Consider the following 20927-nt stretch of genomic DNA (forward strand, 5'->3'; position numbering starts at 1 on the left):
TTTCAATCTTTTCATTCTGGTTTTAATTCTGGAATCTGTCCGCTCAAAGTAAATTATTGGATAATTTCGTGAGAAGTTTCTTGATGAGTGATGCTCTCTGGTTAGTTTCCTGCCCTCCCATGTGTACTAAAAGAATTTTTCATCTAGATCCTACATATTTACTTGAAAATAATGTTTTCACCATTTTTAAGACTTTTTAATAAGATTTATTTTTTTCATTTCGTGAGAAGTGGATAATTTGGATAAATTATTGGATTATTTCGTAAGAAGTTTCTTGATGAGTGATGCTCTCTGGTTAGTTTCTTGCCCTCCTAATAATTTGGATAATTTGGATAAATTATTGGATAATTTCGTGAGAAGTTTCTTGATGAGTGATGCTCTCTGGTTAGTTTCCTGCCCTCCTATGTGTACTAAAGTAATTTTTCATCAGCCGTCCCATCAGCCAATCCACCCGCTTGTTAGCTTGTTTTTTTCTCTCGTTTTTTTTTTCAATTTCAATTAGTTTTCGTAAATATTATACCGGGTTCTTGCTAGATGAGGCTGTAGTCTCTTGAAGGGTCCGTCCAGGCGTAACCTCTTTTAATTAAATTTTGTTTTGTTTAATTAATGTTTCGTAGCTGGTAAATGAAATTCAATTCAATTCGTATTTTCCAATTGAGGGTTTTTTAGGGCAACTTCTAAAGACAAGACTTACGTCTAATCCCCCAGTTTATTATGCACATCCAGATACAGAGCACATACTATTACATAGATAATTGTAGAAATGTAACACGTGCGGTAATTGTAAAAATATGACAAGTAACATGCTCCCACTAAGCTGAGGCAGAAACGGAAATTATCCAAATTTTGAAGCAGTTAATGTAAATATTTGTGTCTCTATGCAAAATTTTTGCTTGACTCGTTTTTTACTAGCTATAATGTTCTGAAATTTGTTTGCACGCTTGAGCAATTTGATATGCTTCACGTCGTAGAAAACTGGATAAACTGTGCAGGGATGTACAGTCCGAGAGAAATGAGAGACGATACAGCTCTTATCGCTTTAGTGGGCTCCAAGTGTGCCGTAAACGAAAGTGCTAAGGAATGCTCGAGGGGGCAGTTATTAATTGCTCTTGAATGAGAAGCAATTATTATAGACGTGTGGGTCTTTTTTATGCAAATTTTTGCCAGACCGTTTTGCGGTTTTCGTAAATATTCTTTGACTTCTCAAGTAAGATTTTCACACACTTCTTCTTGATTTTTGAGTGATTTCAATTGCTGCCACGCCTAAATAACGTTTGTTGTCCAAACAAAACAGTTTGTTAGAGATTCAATGACAAGGCCCTGTTAGCCGAGTGGTGACGGTATTGGACTCATGAGGCCGAGGTTCGAATCGTAACCTCGGCTGATGTTTTTGCACCCATAAAGAAATCTTTATCTAGGCTAGAGCCCTGAATTAAATTGCGCCGCCTGTCATTCGAGAGCAATTTTCCGACGTTAGTCGGTTTATGTTTCTTAGTTAAAAGTGTGATTGGAACGCCCTTTCGACCCTCCACTTTTTGCACCCCACCCAGTAACTGTAACAAAATTCTCGCCAGTAGCAGTTCGACTAACTGGGGTAAACTATTTCTCAAGTCTTGCTTCCAGGCATGTTGCTTTCCGATTAATTCAATTGCATAATAGGGTATAGATAAGATTCTTCTGTAAAAAATATTTGTGTTGTTCAGTTACTCATTTAAAAAGTTGGGCATTTTAAAAAGTCTAATTGTTTTTCATGGTCATATTGCTGAGCAAAAATTTTTTATGAATAATATTGCCAGATCTCTTTTTCAGCACCTAAATGCTATAGCGATATATTTATGACGCACTTCATTGCATGTATATGGGAGGTAGCTTTACCTTCCTTTGGTATTTTTGCAATGGCAATGCTGGGACGTCGATAATAGCATTAGGGTATGCAAATATGACGGCTGGTCTAGGAGTAGACAGATGATTGACTCGGATGGGCGATAAAATGGCCAGGGGAATAAAAAAAAATGGCTTCAATCCCTTTCCCTCCTATTCTGGAAGGATATAGATTAATTATTCCCCGATATTTAGGTTGGAAGGCCATTTCAGAGTTCAATATAATTGTTTCTTATTCAATAATGCGTTAATACGCGTGCGTGTAATTCTGTTAAGACAGGAAGTGCTATTTTGTGTGCGTCCGGTTTGCTCAACTGATCTCAACTTAAGCCTAGCAGTGGGTTCTAGAAAAAAGAAAGTTGAAAAAATTGAATCGAATTTCGGCAGATATTCTCAGCGGAATATACCCTGTTGTTCGTCAGCGCAGTAGTACATGCGTTAAATCTTGGAGCTAAAATAGCTTCAACTTATTATTTGAGAATGAAAAGTTGTCCATTGTAGTATGTACGTAGCACAGAAATCTGCGAAGAAGTCGATGAAATAATTTTGGGAGATTCTAATTTTCAGAATTCAAGTTGTCGAATCTGCTTATTCTTTTTGAGGCACGGGAAGGTCGGCATTTGGCATAATAAAGCCTCCATGATTATTTCGTCACTGAATGTGTTGACAGTCGGTTTTACGTCTTAAATGATGTGGCACGTCATTGTGCAACGTCACTCAAAGTCCTTTTAATTGTTTAAATGCTATCGCTACCTGAATTCCTTATACCTAACTAAATTGTAATTATTTCTGTACGGTTGATTATGACTTATTAACAACTGAAACTATTTAGAAAATGATGCGCCTTTTTTCATTTGTATCCTTGTTCTCGTTGCTTTAAGTCTATTTGCTTGCTAAAGCGCTATTGAGACCTCCCTTGTAGCACAAAAAGTTTGTAATACTGCTACAAAACTGGTTAAAAATAGGATGAAAGACAGTCTTCACTTTAATACGTCACCATTGAACAAATATTGCGCTGTACCAAAATGAAATGCTATGATATTTATCCAGCTTGGAGAGTTTTGTCTGCAGCAGATTGGTTTTGATATTGAATTGCACGACTCGTTTGTTCCTCTAATTTTTCACTGACGAAAAAAGCGAGTGACAGTTTTTGATTTGATTGTTAAATTATTGTTAGCTAAGTTGAGAAGTTGACCAATGGTGGCAGACGTAACAAATTTTCTCCGCAGGTCAATTTCTGTGAGTGTTGTTTAAATTGAGTGACGCTTTTTGAGCCCTGGAGAATTGACGTTTCCTGTGTTCTCAGTCGGCAAGTCACACCACCACTTAATGTTTTGTAGGGGTTGCAGGTAACTTCTTAGGGAAGCAAAATTCCAAATATTTAAAGGTTAACAGGAGAAAATTTGGAAAAAAATGTATCAATTGTCCTATTTTTCAGGAAATGTTGAATAATTATTTGCAACTTAGGAACTGACATTTAACATATATTTTCTCAAAATGCAGTTGATTCATCACCATAAACATGGAGGCGCGGTAATATGCGGTTGCACATAATGTTCTGAACCCGCTCAACCACGTTTTGGACTTAATTGTCAACTAAATGAAGAGGAGATTTCTTAGTGTTTGAAAATAATTTGTGTATCCATTTAGAAAGAAACCCTTCAAGCTCAAACCACTACGCAAATTATATTATAACTCTTAGGAGGCCCGATGATACCTGCCATTTACGAGAGTAAGAGACAGGACAAACAATAAAATTAAACGGAAAACAACAAGCGTTACTTAAGGCGAATACTCAATGTCTATCTGTTTTTAAAACAACTTAATGAAAAGGTTAAACTAGCAGCAGATGAAAACTAAACTAAACCCAAGACTTGCCTTTCACCAGACAAGATATGAGACCCGTATCTATGGAGAACAAAGAGCCAGCAGGCCTGAAACAAAAAGAGCAAAGTCAATAAATACGTTTATTAATAGCCGATTTTCAATTTTAGAAATGACATCTGTCTTACTTCACTCACCATTTCAACTTAATGGGTTTTAAATTCTTTCATGCATTGAATTACACAATGTGGTGAAAACGGTCAATGTCAAAAGAGCAAAATCAAAAGAGGAGGGATAAAGGGATAAAGCCCGGTCATTAAGTCATAGTGCATTAGGTTATCAAAGTTCATTAGATTGTTTGATGAACTAGCTGATTGCTAGCTGACATTGGTATTAAACTAATTAGGTCTCATTTTAGAAGCTGAGTAAAGTATACTTTAAGAATCTAACTGAAACTGCACGCCAAATTAGAGCATTTTTTGACACTAAAAAACAAAAAAATTGAAGAGTTTGTTTCTTCTTTGTTCCTTTTCTGTTTCATTCACAATGTGCATCAAGCGCGTACACGGCGGCTATTTTCCGGCAATCTGCCGGCTATGTTAATTTTTGGAAACATCAAACATCCAAGTGACGAAAACTCATAGCTATCAACTTTGTTGATCAGAAAAGACAAAGTTTTTATTGCACCTCTATTGAACAAAAATGAAACCTCTTAACTAATTAAAACTGGAAATGAAAACAGAGTTTTTTGCAAATGGGATGAAAAAATGGTTTATAGAAACTGACGGACCCAAAATACAATCCGGGCCCATTTTTCATTTGGAAAATCGACACTGAGACCAAATCTGGACTCGATTTTCTTGCGCGACTGTTAAAAGCTCTATTGTTTGCATAAATTTTCAAAGTTTTTTTGCTAACAAAGATCTTGAAAAATAAATGACGCGTTTTTTTAAAGTTGATTTGAATTAGCAAAAAACACCAAATATTGGTTGCAGAGCGCTTTCTGGGGAACCCGAGGTATTATAGCCCTCTTCTGAGTAATGAAGATTCTGTCAGTAGCTTTTATGCCGTCACTACCGGTCAAACTTGACAAAATGGGCCAAAGAAGCAAGTCTATTGGAACGTGTATGCTTGGTAGGCTTTCTAATGATACCACTAGCAACTCTGTACGTTGAATATATCAATCGGCGAAAATCGACTGAACAAAAAACCCAGTTTAGCAGTACCTCCCCACTAAAGTGAGTCGAAACACATATCTAAATTACGCCTAATGGCTAATCAGAGGTTTTATTCAGTTTTTTTATGCACAAGTTTGCAATCGAGTTTGCACTTAACTTGTTCTCAGTCGGCAAGTCACACCACCACTAACTGTTTTGTAGGAGTTGCAGGTATCTTCTTAGGGAAGCAAAATTCCAAATATTTAAAGGTCAACAGGAGAAAATTTAGAAAAAATGTATCAATTGTCCTATTTTTCAGGAAATGTTGAATAATTATTTGCAACTTAGGAACTGACATTTAACATATATTTTCTCAAAATGCAGTTGATTCATCACCATAAACATGGAGGCGCGGTAATATGCGGTTGCACATAATGTTCTGAACCCGCTCAACCACGTTTTGGACTTAATTGTCAACTAAATGAAGAGGAGATTTCTTAGTGTTTGAAAATAATTTGTGTATCCATTTAGAAAGAAACCCTTCAAGCTCAAACCACTACGCAAATTATATTATAACTCTTAGGAGGCCCGATGATACCTGCCATTTACGAGAGTAAGAGACAGGACAAACAATAAAATTAAACGGAAAACAACAAGCGTTACTTAAGGCGAATACTCAATGTCTATCTGTTTTTAAAACAACTTAATGAAAAGGTTAAACTAGCAGCAGATGAAAACTAAACTAAACCCAAGACTTGCCTTTCACCAGACAAGATATGAGACCCGTATCTATGGAGAACAAAGAGCCAGCAGGCCTGAAACAAAAAGAGCAAAGTCAATAAATACGTTTATTAATAGCCGATTTTCAATTTTAGAAATGACATCTGTCTTACTTCACTCACCATTTCAACTTAATGGGTTTTAAATTCTTTCATGCATTGAATTACACAATGTGGTGAAAACGGTCAATGTCAAAAGAGCAAAATCAAAAGAGGAGGGATAAAGGGATAAAGCCCGGTCATTAAGTCATAGTGCATTAGGTTATCAAAGTTCATTAGATTGTTTGATGAACTAGCTGATTGCTAGCTGACATTGGTATTAAACTAATTAGGTCTCATTTTAGAAGCTGAGTAAAGTATACTTTAAGAATCTAACTGAAACTGCACGCCAAATTAGAGCATTTTTTGACACTAAAAAACAAAAAAATTGAAGAGTTTGTTTCTTCTTTGTTCCTTTTCTGTTTCATTCACAATGTGCATCAAGCGCGTACACGGCGGCTATTTTCCGGCAATCTGCCGGCTATGTTAATTTTTGGAAACATCAAACATCCAAGTGACGAAAACTCATAGCTATCAACTTTGTTGATCAGAAAAGACAAAGTTTTTATTGCACCTCTATTGAACAAAAATGAAACCTCTTAACTAATTAAAACTGGAAATGAAAACAGAGTTTTTTGCAAATGGGATGAAAAAATGGTTTATAGAAACTGACGGACCCAAAATACAATCCGGGCCCATTTTTCATTTGGAAAATCGACACTGAGACCAAATCTGGACTCGATTTTCTTGCGCGACTGTTAAAAGCTCTATTGTTTGCATAAATTTTCAAAGTTTTTTTGCTAACAAAGATCTTGAAAAATAAATGACGCGTTTTTTTAAAGTTGATTTGAATTAGCAAAAAACACCAAATATTGGTTGCAGAGCGCTTTCTGGGGAACCCGAGGTATTATAGCCCTCTTCTGAGTAATGAAGATTCTGTCAGTAGCTTTTATGCCGTCACTACCGGTCAAACTTGACAAAATGGGCCAAAGAAGCAAGTCTATTGGAACGTGTATGCTTGGTAGGCTTTCTAATGATACCACTAGCAACTCTGTACGTTGAATATATCAATCGGCGAAAATCGACTGAACAAAAAACCCAGTTTAGCAGTACCTCCCCACTAAAGTGAGTCGAAACACATATCTAAATTACGCCTAATGGCTAATCAGAGGTTTTATTCAGTTTTTTTATGCACAAGTTTGCAATCGAGTTTGCACTTAACTTGTTCTCAGTCGGCAAGTCACACCACCACTAACTGTTTTGTAGGAGTTGCAGGTATCTTCTTAGGGAAGCAAAATTCCAAATATTTAAAGGTCAACAGGAGAAAATTTAGAAAAAATGTATCAATTGTCCTATTTTTCAGGAAATGTTGAATAATTATTTGCAACTTAGGAACTGACATTTAACATATATTTTCTCAAAATGCAGTTGATTCATCACCATAAACATGGAGGCGCGGTAATATGCGGTTGCACATAATGTTCTGAACCCGCTCAACCACGTTTTGGACTTAATTGTCAACTAAATGAAGAGGAGATTTCTTAGTGTTTGAAAATAATTTGTGTATCCATTTAGAAAGAAACCCTTCAAGCTCAAACCACTACGCAAATTATATTATAACTCTTAGGAGGCCCGATGATACCTGCCATTTACGAGAGTAAGAGACAGGACAAACAATAAAATTAAACGGAAAACAACAAGCGTTACTTAAGGCGAATACTCAATGTCTATCTGTTTTTAAAACAACTTAATGAAAAGGTTAAACTAGCAGCAGATGAAAACTAAACTAAACCCAAGACTTGCCTTTCACCAGACAAGATATGAGACCCGTATCTATGGAGAACAAAGAGCCAGCAGGCCTGAAACAAAAAGAGCAAAGTCAATAAATACGTTTATTAATAGCCGATTTTCAATTTTAGAAATGACATCTGTCTTACTTCACTCACCATTTCAACTTAATGGGTTTTAAATTCTTTCATGCATTGAATTACACAATGTGGTGAAAACGGTCAATGTCAAAAGAGCAAAATCAAAAGAGGAGGGATAAAGGGATAAAGCCCGGTCATTAAGTCATAGTGCATTAGGTTATCAAAGTTCATTAGATTGTTTGATGAACTAGCTGATTGCTAGCTGACATTGGTATTAAACTAATTAGGTCTCATTTTAGAAGCTGAGTAAAGTATACTTTAAGAATCTAACTGAAACTGCACGCCAAATTAGAGCATTTTTTGACACTAAAAAACAAAAAAATTGAAGAGTTTGTTTCTTCTTTGTTCCTTTTCTGTTTCATTCACAATGTGCATCAAGCGCGTACACGGCGGCTATTTTCCGGCAATCTGCCGGCTATGTTAATTTTTGGAAACATCAAACATCCAAGTGACGAAAACTCATAGCTATCAACTTTGTTGATCAGAAAAGACAAAGTTTTTATTGCACCTCTATTGAACAAAAATGAAACCTCTTAACTAATTAAAACTGGAAATGAAAACAGAGTTTTTTGCAAATGGGATGAAAAAATGGTTTATAGAAACTGACGGACCCAAAATACAATCCGGGCCCATTTTTCATTTGGAAAATCGACACTGAGACCAAATCTGGACTCGATTTTCTTGCGCGACTGTTAAAAGCTCTATTGTTTGCATAAATTTTCAAAGTTTTTTTGCTAACAAAGATCTTGAAAAATAAATGACGCGTTTTTTTAAAGTTGATTTGAATTAGCAAAAAACACCAAATATTGGTTGCAGAGCGCTTTCTGGGGAACCCGAGGTATTATAGCCCTCTTCTGAGTAATGAAGATTCTGTCAGTAGCTTTTATGCCGTCACTACCGGTCAAACTTGACAAAATGGGCCAAAGAAGCAAGTCTATTGGAACGTGTATGCTTGGTAGGCTTTCTAATGATACCACTAGCAACTCTGTACGTTGAATATATCAATCGGCGAAAATCGACTGAACAAAAAACCCAGTTTAGCAGTACCTCCCCACTAAAGTGAGTCGAAACACATATCTAAATTACGCCTAATGGCTAATCAGAGGTTTTATTCAGTTTTTTTATGCACAAGTTTGCAATCGAGTTTGCACTTAACTTGTTCTCAGTCGGCAAGTCACACCACCACTAACTGTTTTGTAGGAGTTGCAGGTATCTTCTTAGGGAAGCAAAATTCCAAATATTTAAAGGTCAACAGGAGAAAATTTAGAAAAAATGTATCAATTGTCCTATTTTTCAGGAAATGTTGAATAATTATTTGCAACTTAGGAACTGACATTTAACATATATTTTCTCAAAATGCAGTTGATTCATCACCATAAACATGGAGGCGCGGTAATATGCGGTTGCACATAATGTTCTGAACCCGCTCAACCACGTTTTGGACTTAATTGTCAACTAAATGAAGAGGAGATTTCTTAGTGTTTGAAAATAATTTGTGTATCCATTTAGAAAGAAACCCTTCAAGCTCAAACCACTACGCAAATTATATTATAACTCTTAGGAGGCCCGATGATACCTGCCATTTACGAGAGTAAGAGACAGGACAAACAATAAAATTAAACGGAAAACAACAAGCGTTACTTAAGGCGAATACTCAATGTCTATCTGTTTTTAAAACAACTTAATGAAAAGGTTAAACTAGCAGCAGATGAAAACTAAACTAAACCCAAGACTTGCCTTTCACCAGACAAGATATGAGACCCGTATCTATGGAGAACAAAGAGCCAGCAGGCCTGAAACAAAAAGAGCAAAGTCAATAAATACGTTTATTAATAGCCGATTTTCAATTTTAGAAATGACATCTGTCTTACTTCACTCACCATTTCAACTTAATGGGTTTTAAATTCTTTCATGCATTGAATTACACAATGTGGTGAAAACGGTCAATGTCAAAAGAGCAAAATCAAAAGAGGAGGGATAAAGGGATAAAGCCCGGTCATTAAGTCATAGTGCATTAGGTTATCAAAGTTCATTAGATTGTTTGATGAACTAGCTGATTGCTAGCTGACATTGGTATTAAACTAATTAGGTCTCATTTTAGAAGCTGAGTAAAGTATACTTTAAGAATCTAACTGAAACTGCACGCCAAATTAGAGCATTTTTTGACACTAAAAAACAAAAAAATTGAAGAGTTTGTTTCTTCTTTGTTCCTTTTCTGTTTCATTCACAATGTGCATCAAGCGCGTACACGGCGGCTATTTTCCGGCAATCTGCCGGCTATGTTAATTTTTGGAAACATCAAACATCCAAGTGACGAAAACTCATAGCTATCAACTTTGTTGATCAGAAAAGACAAAGTTTTTATTGCACCTCTATTGAACAAAAATGAAACCTCTTAACTAATTAAAACTGGAAATGAAAACAGAGTTTTTTGCAAATGGGATGAAAAAATGGTTTATAGAAACTGACGGACCCAAAATACAATCCGGGCCCATTTTTCATTTGGAAAATCGACACTGAGACCAAATCTGGACTCGATTTTCTTGCGCGACTGTTAAAAGCTCTATTGTTTGCATAAATTTTCAAAGTTTTTTTGCTAACAAAGATCTTGAAAAATAAATGACGCGTTTTTTTAAAGTTGATTTGAATTAGCAAAAAACACCAAATATTGGTTGCAGAGCGCTTTCTGGGGAACCCGAGGTATTATAGCCCTCTTCTGAGTAATGAAGATTCTGTCAGTAGCTTTTATGCCGTCACTACCGGTCAAACTTGACAAAATGGGCCAAAGAAGCAAGTCTATTGGAACGTGTATGCTTGGTAGGCTTTCTAATGATACCACTAGCAACTCTGTACGTTGAATATATCAATCGGCGAAAATCGACTGAACAAAAAACCCAGTTTAGCAGTACCTCCCCACTAAAGTGAGTCGAAACACATATCTAAATTACGCCTAATGGCTAATCAGAGGTTTTATTCAGTTTTTTTATGCACAAGTTTGCAATCGAGTTTGCACTTAACTTGTTCTCAGTCGGCAAGTCACACCACCACTAACTGTTTTGTAGGAGTTGCAGGTATCTTCTTAGGGAAGCAAAATTTCAAATATTTAAAGGTCAAAAGGAGAAAATTTTGAGCTATTTTTCAGGAAATGTTGAATAATCATTTGGAACTTAGGAACTGACATTTAACATATATTTTCTCAAAATGCAGTTGATTCATCACCATAAACATGGAGGCGCGGTAATATGCGGTTGCACATAATGTTTTGAACCCGCTCATCCACGTTTTGGACTTAATTGTCAACTAAATGAAGAGGAGATTTTTTAGTGTTTGAAATTAATTTGTGTATCCATTTAGAAAGAAATCCTTTAAGCTCAAACCACTATGCAAATTATATAATAACTCGTTAGAGGTCCGATGATACCTGCCATTTACGAGAGTAGCAGACAGGACAAACAATAAAATTAAACGGAAAACAACAAGCGTTACTTAAGGCGAAAACTCAATGTCTATCTGTTTTTAAAACAACTTAATGAAAAGTTTAAACTAGCATCAGATGAAAACTAAACTAATTGTCAAATTAGTTTAGTTTTCTTCTGATGACTTATTGTCAACTAAATGGTGACTGAGTTTTCATCTTGACCTCGTTGTCAACTTACTGATGACTTAATTGTCAACTAAATGAAGAGAAGATTTCTTAGTGTTTGAAAATAATTTGTGTATCCATTTAGAAAGAAACCTTTTAAGCTCAAACCACTATGCAATTTATATAATAACTCATTAGAGGCCCGATGATACCTGCCATTTACGAGAGTAAGAGGCAGGACAAACAATAAAATTAAACGGAAAAAAAACAAGCGTTACTTAAGGCGAAAACTCAATGTCTATCTGTTTTTAAAACAACTTAATGAAAAGGGTAAACTAGCATCAGATGAAACCTAAACTAAACCCAAGACTTGACTTCCACCAGACAAGATATGAGACCCGTCTCTATGGAGAATAAAGAGCCAGCAGGCCTAAAACAAAAAGAACAAAGTCAATAAATACGTTTAATAATAGCCGCCTCAGCCTCTAAATGGCTTATACATGGCGCTCTCCGTTTTTCATTGGCTCTAGCTTTTGATCACGTTTTTGTTTTACATAAGTCAATTTGCATGTTTGACATCTGTCTTACTTCACTCACAATTTCAACTTAATGGGTTTTAAATTCTTTCACGCATTGAATTACACAATGTGGTGAAAACGGTCAATGTCAAAAGAGCAAAATCAAAAGAGGAGGGACAAAGCGATAAAGCCCGGTCATTAGCTCATAGTGCATTAGGTTATCAAAGTTCATTAGACTGTTTGCTAGCTGACATTGGTATTAAACTAATTAGATCTCATTTTAGAAGCTTAATAAAGTTTACGTTTAGAATCTAACTGAAACTGCACGCCAAATTAGGGCATTTTTTGACACTAAAAAACAAAAAATTTGTTGAGTTTGTTTCTTCTTTTTTCCTTTTCTGTTTCATTCATAATGTGCATCAAGCGCGTAAACGGCGGCTATTTTCCGGCAATCTGCCGGCTATGTTAATTTTTGGAAACCTTAAACTTCAAAGTAATGAAAACTCCTAGCTATCAACTTTGTTGATCAGGAAAGACAATGTTTTTTGCACATCTATTGAACAAAAATTAAACCTCTTAACTAAGTAAAACTTGAAATGAAAATAGACTTTTCTGCAAATGGGATGAAAAATGGAAAAAGTAGTTTAAAGAAACTGACAGACCCAAAATACAATCCGAGCCCATTTTTCATTTGGAAAATTGACGCTGAGACGAAATCTGGACTCGATTTTCTTGCGCGACTGTTAAAAGTTCTTTTGTTTGCATAATTTTTCGTTGTTTTTTTGCTAACAAAGGTCTTGAAAATAAATGACGGGTTTTTTTAAAGTTGATTTAAATTAGCAAAAGACCACAAAAATATTGTTTGCAAAGCGCTTTCTGGGGAACCCGAAGTATTATAGCCCTCTTCTGAGTAATGAAGATTCTCTCAGCAGCTTTTATGCCGTCACTACCGGTCAAACTTGACAAAATGGGCCAAAGAAGCAAGTCTATTGGAAAGTGTATGCTTGGCAGGCTTTCTAATGATACCACTCGCAACTCTGTACGTTGAATATATCTATCGGCGAAAATTGCCTGAACAAAAAACCCAGTTTAGCTTATAGTACCTCCCCACTAAAGTGGGTCGGAACAAATATATAAATTACGCCTAATGGCTAATCAGAGGTTTTATTCAGTTGTTTTGCACGTTTGCAATGAAATATGCACTTAACTTGTTCATTTTGATGAAATTTGAAAAATTGGAAGTAACTGATTTGTGTAGGCAACGATACGTGAGAAATAATGCATATGTTAGGAAAATTGGATATATTTATTTGTCTGATATTTAGTAGATAGCTGATGGCTTTCATGACTTTGAAAACAATTGATTTCCAAAGTTTAAAAAAAACACATTAATTTCGCAATTTGGTTCCTTTTGTTGTCTGTTTTTACCTAGTCTTGTTAATTAAAGGCCAGAGATGACATAATTGTTGTCAAAAGAAGGTGTCAAAAACGATTGGTGTCACAAAATCTGATGTTTTTAAAGAATTCATTATGCCTTTACTGGCTTCGACACAGGTTTTTTACAAAAAAAAAATAATTTAGTCTTTGATTTGTCATTTGACGTTCTTTTTATAGACGTAAGACATTCTGGATATTTGCAAGTCTCAGGGGCTTTCTTTGGAAGAATAGACGAACCTATTTTAATATTTCATTTTGTATTTATTGGCTTTCATGTCTTTGGACATATTTTTTTTCGAAAGAAAAACAAGTGTTACTTAGTTTTGCCTTTTTTCCCTTTTTTGTCTACTTGTTAACTAGTTTCATTAATGAGAGGTCACATAATACATTATCAGTGTTCGAAGAAGGTGCAAATGAACATAGTTTGGGCGCCAAATTATGGCTTTACGGCTTCGAAAGCGTTTTCTGGCAAGTTTTATTTGATTTTTTGTTTGTTGTCTATTTGTTGTACTTTTTGTAACAGCATAAACAATGTAACACCGACAGTTGTTAATCCCCTTAGAAGCATTGGTAATTGTCAACCTGTGGGATATTTTAGTTGATTTCTAATGGTTTTCATTATTTTGAATTTCATTGTTTTTAATAATTGTGAGCGAATTTTTTAACTTTTCTGTTTTTGTTCTTTATTGTCTAACTGTTACCAAGCCTTATTATGGACTGGTCCCATATCTTTTCTGGCGAACTACAAGTTCTTTTGTTTAGTTTTTAGTTGTATCTGACTATATGACCTTGTTATAAAGTTTTGTTTTTTAAAACGGATATAAAGTTTTTGATGTAGTTAATGTTTGTTGTTGTTGTTAGATTTTGCTGTTCGTCTTGACTCGCTTTCCTAATATTGGCATATCTCAATAATTTAATGCATCATTTTTTACTCCACTGAGTTATTTGCTTTGAGGCTGTCTTTTTGTTTATATGACAACTTTTTTAGAAAAATACTTGGGTTTTTTGGTTTTTCTATCTGTTCTTCATTTGCTGGACTTTGTGTAATTATTTTGCATTTAAGTTTTCTTTCTTTTAATTGACACGTGGTTATCATGTATCATGACAAACAGCGCATATATATCCTCTGCAGAAATGTACAAAATCACACAACGAGAAATTCAGAAAATGTACAAAGCGATTCAAATTGTAAATAGGATGCCGGAGACCTTATTGTTCCGACCCCTCTTGAGGGGGGAGGAACTATATACTCAAATGGTTTTTTTGTTGTGTCAATTTTGGCCGATTGATATTTTCATCGTAGAGAGTTGAGACTGGTATCATTAGAAAGCTTGTCCAGCGTAGAAATTGAAATTTAAAAGATTTTTTCGATTTCGTTTTCAGGGAGTTATCGAGGTTTAAACTTCTGAGAAAATAGAGTGAATTCCGTTGATTTTATTCACATTTTTCGGAAGTTTGACAGAAAAATTTCGCCAATTTTGCTAAAGTTTGTTAGAATTTTTTTATGAAAGTCGTGTTGATTTTAATTTTAAGGACAGAAAATATTGTCGGCTATTTCTATTTAATTTCTTTGTCAAAAAATCTGGCTAAATCCAGACTTCATCATCAAAAACAGCACGAAATAAGTTTCTTCAGTCCACTTCGATTAAATTTGCAGTAACTGCACACCCAAACACCACTAACACAATCTTTTTAGATTCCAAAGGGGGCAATTTCTACTTCACCTTCCGTTGAGGTTGCTCTGTATTTAAAACTTTGCCATTTTTGCTAACTTTACTCCTTGTTTATCAAAAACGCAGCCTTTATTTTTGATTTTTAACTAACAAAAGATATATTTCTATGACACTCGAAAAAATAGGTGTTCTGAATGGACAAACAGCATTAGCAGGGCTAGTTTTTGATCAATCTTGGACTGTTATAATCCAAAAATAATTTGGATTGTAATCAGTCGGTCTTTTTCATAAAAAAATTTGCTCTTTTTTATGTTAATTAAATAACAGAACATTTCAAATCAAAGCTTACTAGTGATAGGTCAAATTGGCTTCCTAGTTGGCTCGAAATTAATGTATCTAATTTGTTACTTGAAAATTTATGGTCGTTTTGACTTTTAAAAATATTTGGTTTTTAAATAAAAAATGGCTTATACCGACAGTTGTTAATCCCCTTTGAAGCATTTGTAATTGTAAACCTGTGGGTTATTTTAGTTGATTTCTAATTGTTTTCATTGCTATGAATTTAATTGTTTTTAATAATTATGAGCGAATTTTTCAACTTTACTGTTTTTGTTCTTTATTGTCTAACTGTTACCAAGCCTTATTATGGACTGATCCAATATCTTTTCTGGCGAACACAAGTTCTTTTGTTTAGTTCTAGTTTTATCTGACTATATGACTTTGTTATTTAGTTCTGTTTTTTAAAACGGACATAAAGTTTTGTAACGGATGTAGTTAATGTTTGTTGTTGTTAGATTTTGCTGTTCGTCTTGACTCGCTTTCTCAATATTGGCATATCTCAATAATTTAATGAATCATTTTTTTTACTCCACTTAGTTATTTGCTTTGGAGGCTATCTTTTTGTTTATACAACAATTTTTTTGAAAAATACTTGAATTTTTGGGTTTTTGTATCTGTTCTTCGTTTGCTGGTTTTTGTGTAATTATTTTGCATTTAAGTTTTCTTTCTTTTAATTGACGCGTGGTTATCATGTATCATGACAAACAGCGCATATATATCCTCTGCAGAAATGTACAAAATCACATAATGAGAAATTCAGAAAATGTACAAAGCGATTCAAATTGTAAATAGGATGCCGGAGACCTTATTGTTCCGACCCCTCTTGAGGGGGGGGGGGAGGAACTATATACTCAAATGGGTTTTTTTGTTCAGTCAATTTTGGCCGATCGATATATTCATCGTAGAGATTTGAGACTGGTATCCTTAGAAAGCTTGTCCAGCGTAGAAATTGGAATTAAAAAGATTTTTTTTACAGGGAGTTATCGAGGTTTAAAATTCTGAGAAAATAGGGAGAATTCCGTTGATTTTATTCACATTTTCCGGAATTTTGACCAAAAAAATTTCGCCAATTTTGCTGAAGTTTGTTAGAATTTTTAATGAAAGTCTTGTTGATTTTAATTTTAAGGACAGAAAATATTGTCGGCTATTTCTATTTAATTTCTTTGTCGAAAAATCTGGCTAAATATTTCAAAATCCAGACTTCTTCATCAAAAACAGCACGAAATAAGTTTCTTCAGTCCACTTTGATTAAGTTTGCAGGAAGTGCACACCCAAACACCACTAACACAATCTTTTTAGATTCCAAAGGGGGCAATTTCTACTTCACCTTCCGTTGAGGTTGCTCTGTATTTAAAACTTTGCCATTTTTTGCTAACTTTACTCCTTGTTTATCAAAAACGCAGCCTTTATTTTTGATTTTTTAACTAACAAAACTTATATTTCTATGACATTTGAAAAGTTAGGTGTTCTGAATGGACAAACAGCATTAGCAGGGCTAGTTGGTGATCAATCTTGGACTGTTATAATCCAAAAATAATTTGGATTGTAATCAGTCGGTCTTTTTCATAAAAAAATTTGCTCTTTTTTTATGTTAAATAAATAACAGAGCATTTCAAATCAAAGCTTACTAGTGATAGGTCAAATTGGCTTCCTAATTAGCTCCAAATTAATGTATCTAATTTGTTACTTGAAAATTTATGGTCGTTTTGACTTTTAAAAATATTTGGTTTTTAAATAAAAAATGGCTTATTGAACTTTGCCTCTTTTTTTTATTTTGTCAACTTGTAGCTTAGTGTCAGTAATGAAAGAATGGTTCATCTTTCTGCTCAATTCAAATTCAATCTTTTTTTAGGTTTTGCGCCTTAAGTTATGGTTTTCTGGCTTTGATACTACTAGATTTTACATTTTTTTGCCCATTTTTCATGTCTTCTAGTTTTGTCGCATTATCACGTGATTGACAGTTCAAATATCACATTATTGGCGTTAAAAATAGGCACAATTGATAATATTAAAACCCTTAAAGATTTAGATTACGGATTTAACGGCTTCGACACTACTTTCTCGAAGAATTTAATTGAACTTTTTAAGTTTCTTTTTAACTGTCGTTTTTACTTCATCTTTTCAGTTGTGTGAAATATCCTGTACAAGGACCACGTCTCCTTGGTTTTCATGGAAGAATAGATGAGCCGATTTTCTGATATTAGTAGATAGCTGATGGCTTTCATGACTTTGAAAACAATTGTTTCCCAAAGTTTAAAAAACACATTAATTTCGCAATTTGGTTGCTTTTATTGTCTTGGTTGCTTTTATTGTCTTTTATTGTTACCTAGTCTTGTAAATTACAGGCCAAATATGACATAATCGTTGTCAAAGGAAGGTGTCAAAAACGATTGGTGTTACAAAATCTAATGTTTTAAAAGAATTTGTTTACTGGCTTCGACACAGGTTTTTCACACAAAAAAAATAATTTAATATTTGATTTTTGTCATATTTGATGTTCTTTTTATAGATGTAAGACATATTCTGGGTATTTGCAAGTCACAGGGGCTTTCTTTGGAAGACTAAACGAACCTATATAAATATTTCATTTTGTATTTATTGGCCTTCATGTCTTTGGACATATTTTTTTTTCGAAAGAAAAACAAGTGTTACTTAATTTTGCCTTTTTTCCCTTTTTGTCTACTTGTTAACTAGTTTCAATAATGAGAGGTCACATAATACATTATCAGTGTTCGACGAAGGTGCAATTGAACATAGTTTGGGGGCCAAATTATGGCTTTACGGCTTCAAAAGCGTTTTCTGGCAAGTTTTAATTGATTTTTTGTTTGTTGTCTATTTGTTGTACTTTTTGTAACAGCATAAACAATGTAATACCGACAGTTGTTAATCCCCTTTGAAGCATTTGTAATTGTAAACCTGTGGGTTATTTTAGTTGATTTCTAATGGTTTTCATTACTATGAATTTAATTGTTTTTAATAATTATGAGCGAATTTTTCAACTTTACTGTTTTTGTTCTTTATTGTCTAACTGTTACCAAGCCTTATTATGGACTGGTCCCATGTCTTTTCTGGCAAACTGCAAGTTATTTTGTTTAGTTTTAGTTATATCTGACTATTTGACCTTGTTATTAAGTTTTGTTTTTTAAAACGGACATAAAGTTTTTGATGTAGTTAATGTTTGTTGTTGTTGTTGTTGTTGTTGTTGTTGTTAGAATTTGCTGTTCGTCTTGACTCGCTTTATTAATATTGGCATATCTCAATAATTTAATGCATCATTTTTTACTCCACTGAGTTGTTTGCTTTGGAGGCTTTCTTTTCGTTTATACAACAATTTTTTTAAAATACTTGAATTTTTGGGTTTTTCTACCTGTTCTTCATTTATTGGAGAATTATGTCAAAATTGTGGATGAGCGGGGTCGGAACTTTATGTGCGATCGCACATTACCGAGCCTCCTTGTTTTTTGTTTGAATTCAAATTTTTGTTTTTCATTAAGCAGTTTTAAGCTACCAATGTAGGTAGATTTAAAAGAATAAAAAAAGTGCTTTAATTTTTGATGGACTTGTAATTGGTAAAAGAGAAAATATAAGGACTGTATTATTATCTGATGTGAATGTGGGCTATCGACGTGGGCTGTAACGCGGGTTGTTCAGGGTTCAAATTTTTTAGTTAACATGCTAGGGCATTGTGATTTACTGGACTGCTGAGTAGTCATACAAGGATCACACAATTTTTTCAAAAATTCAATGCGTAAAAATGTGCGATAAAAAGCGATAATTAGGTTATCGGCGCTATTAACTGCAGAGTGTTTTATCTTGTTTGGGGACATAGGCAAAACAGTGATAAAGCTTTATTGATTTGCTGAATCGTTTGGTTGGACATCCTGTTTTTCAACAGTAATTGAACTATTTTTGCAATAGTTTTTCCCTTGTCTCTGCTGAATATAAATGATTCGTTGACAGCTTCAATCGCTTAAATTATTTGTGATCTTTTGTCTTTAAATAATTAGCGTAGAAACTGATTTTTGGAGTTTGAGAATTTTTAGTGTTAAGTTTCCTGATTCTCATCGTCTGTTAGCTTAAAGGATCGTCTGTAAAAATTATTAATTGGAAGGATTTTTCTGGTTGTTGTTAGCAAATGGTTACTTGTAGAAGGTGCACGTTACAGTAATGTTTAATTGCTCTCCAAGTTTGAAGCAACTATTGTGACAATTGTGTCTTTATGTTATGCACAATTTTAATTTTTCGTCTAGAACATTCTTTTGTTAGCTTGAGCGATTTAACTCGACTTTCCGTCTTCAAAAATTGATGAACTGGCGAAGTCCAAGGGCATTGAGTGTCCCAGTAGCTCTCTTAGCTTTAATAGCGTTTCTGACCTGTAAGTGTACGGCGATATTGGTTCAGTTGTTTGACTTTTTTATAAGTGTTAGTGTATCTGGTTGTCGTAGGTGTTCTGGATGTGGTGTGTTAATGCCCTGGCCCACTCTCTCTGTGTGTTCCTCGTTTGTCTAGCAGCAACTGGTGGTGACACTGTACTGCAGGATGCAAAAGCAACTGGCATCTTGTCATTCGGGGAGGTCATCTACACTGCTGTCATTATAGTTGTCACCCTCAAACTCATACTCGTCACCAATACCTTCTTCCACGCTACAGGTGAGCTTAAATTTATCACAAATTTGTGCTTATTTTTTTGCTTCGTAATTTATTAGTCCAAATTCTTAATGTATTTGTAGATTTGTTGTGGATCATTTTTTAAATTATTTTCCCAGGTTTTCGCTAGTTGCCCATAATTTGGATTTTCAAATTGTGATTGATATATGACCCGCACCGATTGGTGTTTGTTCCGACCCCACTTGTAAGGGGAAAGGAACTATATACTCAAATGTGTTTTTTTTGCTCTGTCAATTTTGGCCGATCGGTATATTCATCGCAGAGAATTGTGAGTGGTATCATTAAAAAGCTCGTCCAGCGTAGAATTCGAAAGATTTTTTTAAAATTTTTTTCCAGGAGTTATCGAGGTTTAAAGTTTTGTGTGAGCACGTGTTACTTGACATAATTTTGTTAGGGGAATTTTCGTTGAAATTAATGTTATTTTTAGAACATTAATTCAAAATTAAATTTTCTGCTTCAAAATCGAGCAATTTTGTGTTCCTAATAGACGGAAAGCAACAAGAAGGCTAGTTATGGTCTCATAGAGTATCTTGCTATTAAAAAATTGAATTCTCATTGAGAGATGTTTTTTAAAAAAAACTTTCATATTTTGTTTAATAGCCGCGATGTGATAGCTGATGCTATTATTTTTGGCCTTCTCTGTTTTTTTTTTATTTATTTCGTCATCAAGATTTTTGTTGCAACCATATGACGTCACAACCACTTCAAATCTGTTTTTTGTTCATTCGCTCGTGCAATTTCATTTGAAGTGCGTGCGTGACGTCATTTTTGACTCTTAGAGGTGCTAGTTTTTTTGTTCATTCACGTGATTAAATTTTTGGTTGCACTTGGCTTACCTCTCTCTTAAAAATGACTTCCTCACTCTGAAATTGAGATTTCTTTGCTTTAAGAGATAGGGTCAAATGAGTGCTTGTCACTCTAATTGAAGCTTGTTTAGGAGCAGCTAATGGAAACAGCAATAAGTTGTACAGATTCCTAATCAAAATTAACATCTCAGCCCTAAATGAAAAGAATTAGTTTCTTTTTTGGTCTGCCTTTTTTACACTTTTTTGAGACTACAGATCTTTGAAGCTATTTCGGCTATTTTCTGGCAATTTACCA

The 20927-nt window shown here is 34.4% G+C and overlaps 1 protein-coding gene across 5 annotated transcripts in view; it reads left to right on the top strand.

The window, feature by feature from the left end:
- LOC142354248 (putative phospholipid-transporting ATPase IA) overlaps nucleotides 1–20927 on the top strand; it is a 112728-nt gene that overhangs the window by 61131 nt on the left and 30670 nt on the right. For all 5 annotated transcript variants that reach the window (XM_075406504.1, XM_075406501.1, XM_075406502.1 and 2 more), the window contains one exon: nucleotides 19604–19808. In XM_075406504.1, coding sequence (XP_075262619.1) covers nucleotides 19604–19808 — 205 coding nt within the window. The remainder of the gene's footprint in view (nucleotides 1–19603; nucleotides 19809–20927) is intronic.

This window comes from Convolutriloba macropyga, chromosome 15, assembly GCF_964194025.1.
Source record: "Convolutriloba macropyga chromosome 15, txConMacr16.3, whole genome shotgun sequence".
Taxonomy (NCBI): Eukaryota; Metazoa; Xenacoelomorpha; order Acoela; family Convolutidae; genus Convolutriloba; species Convolutriloba macropyga.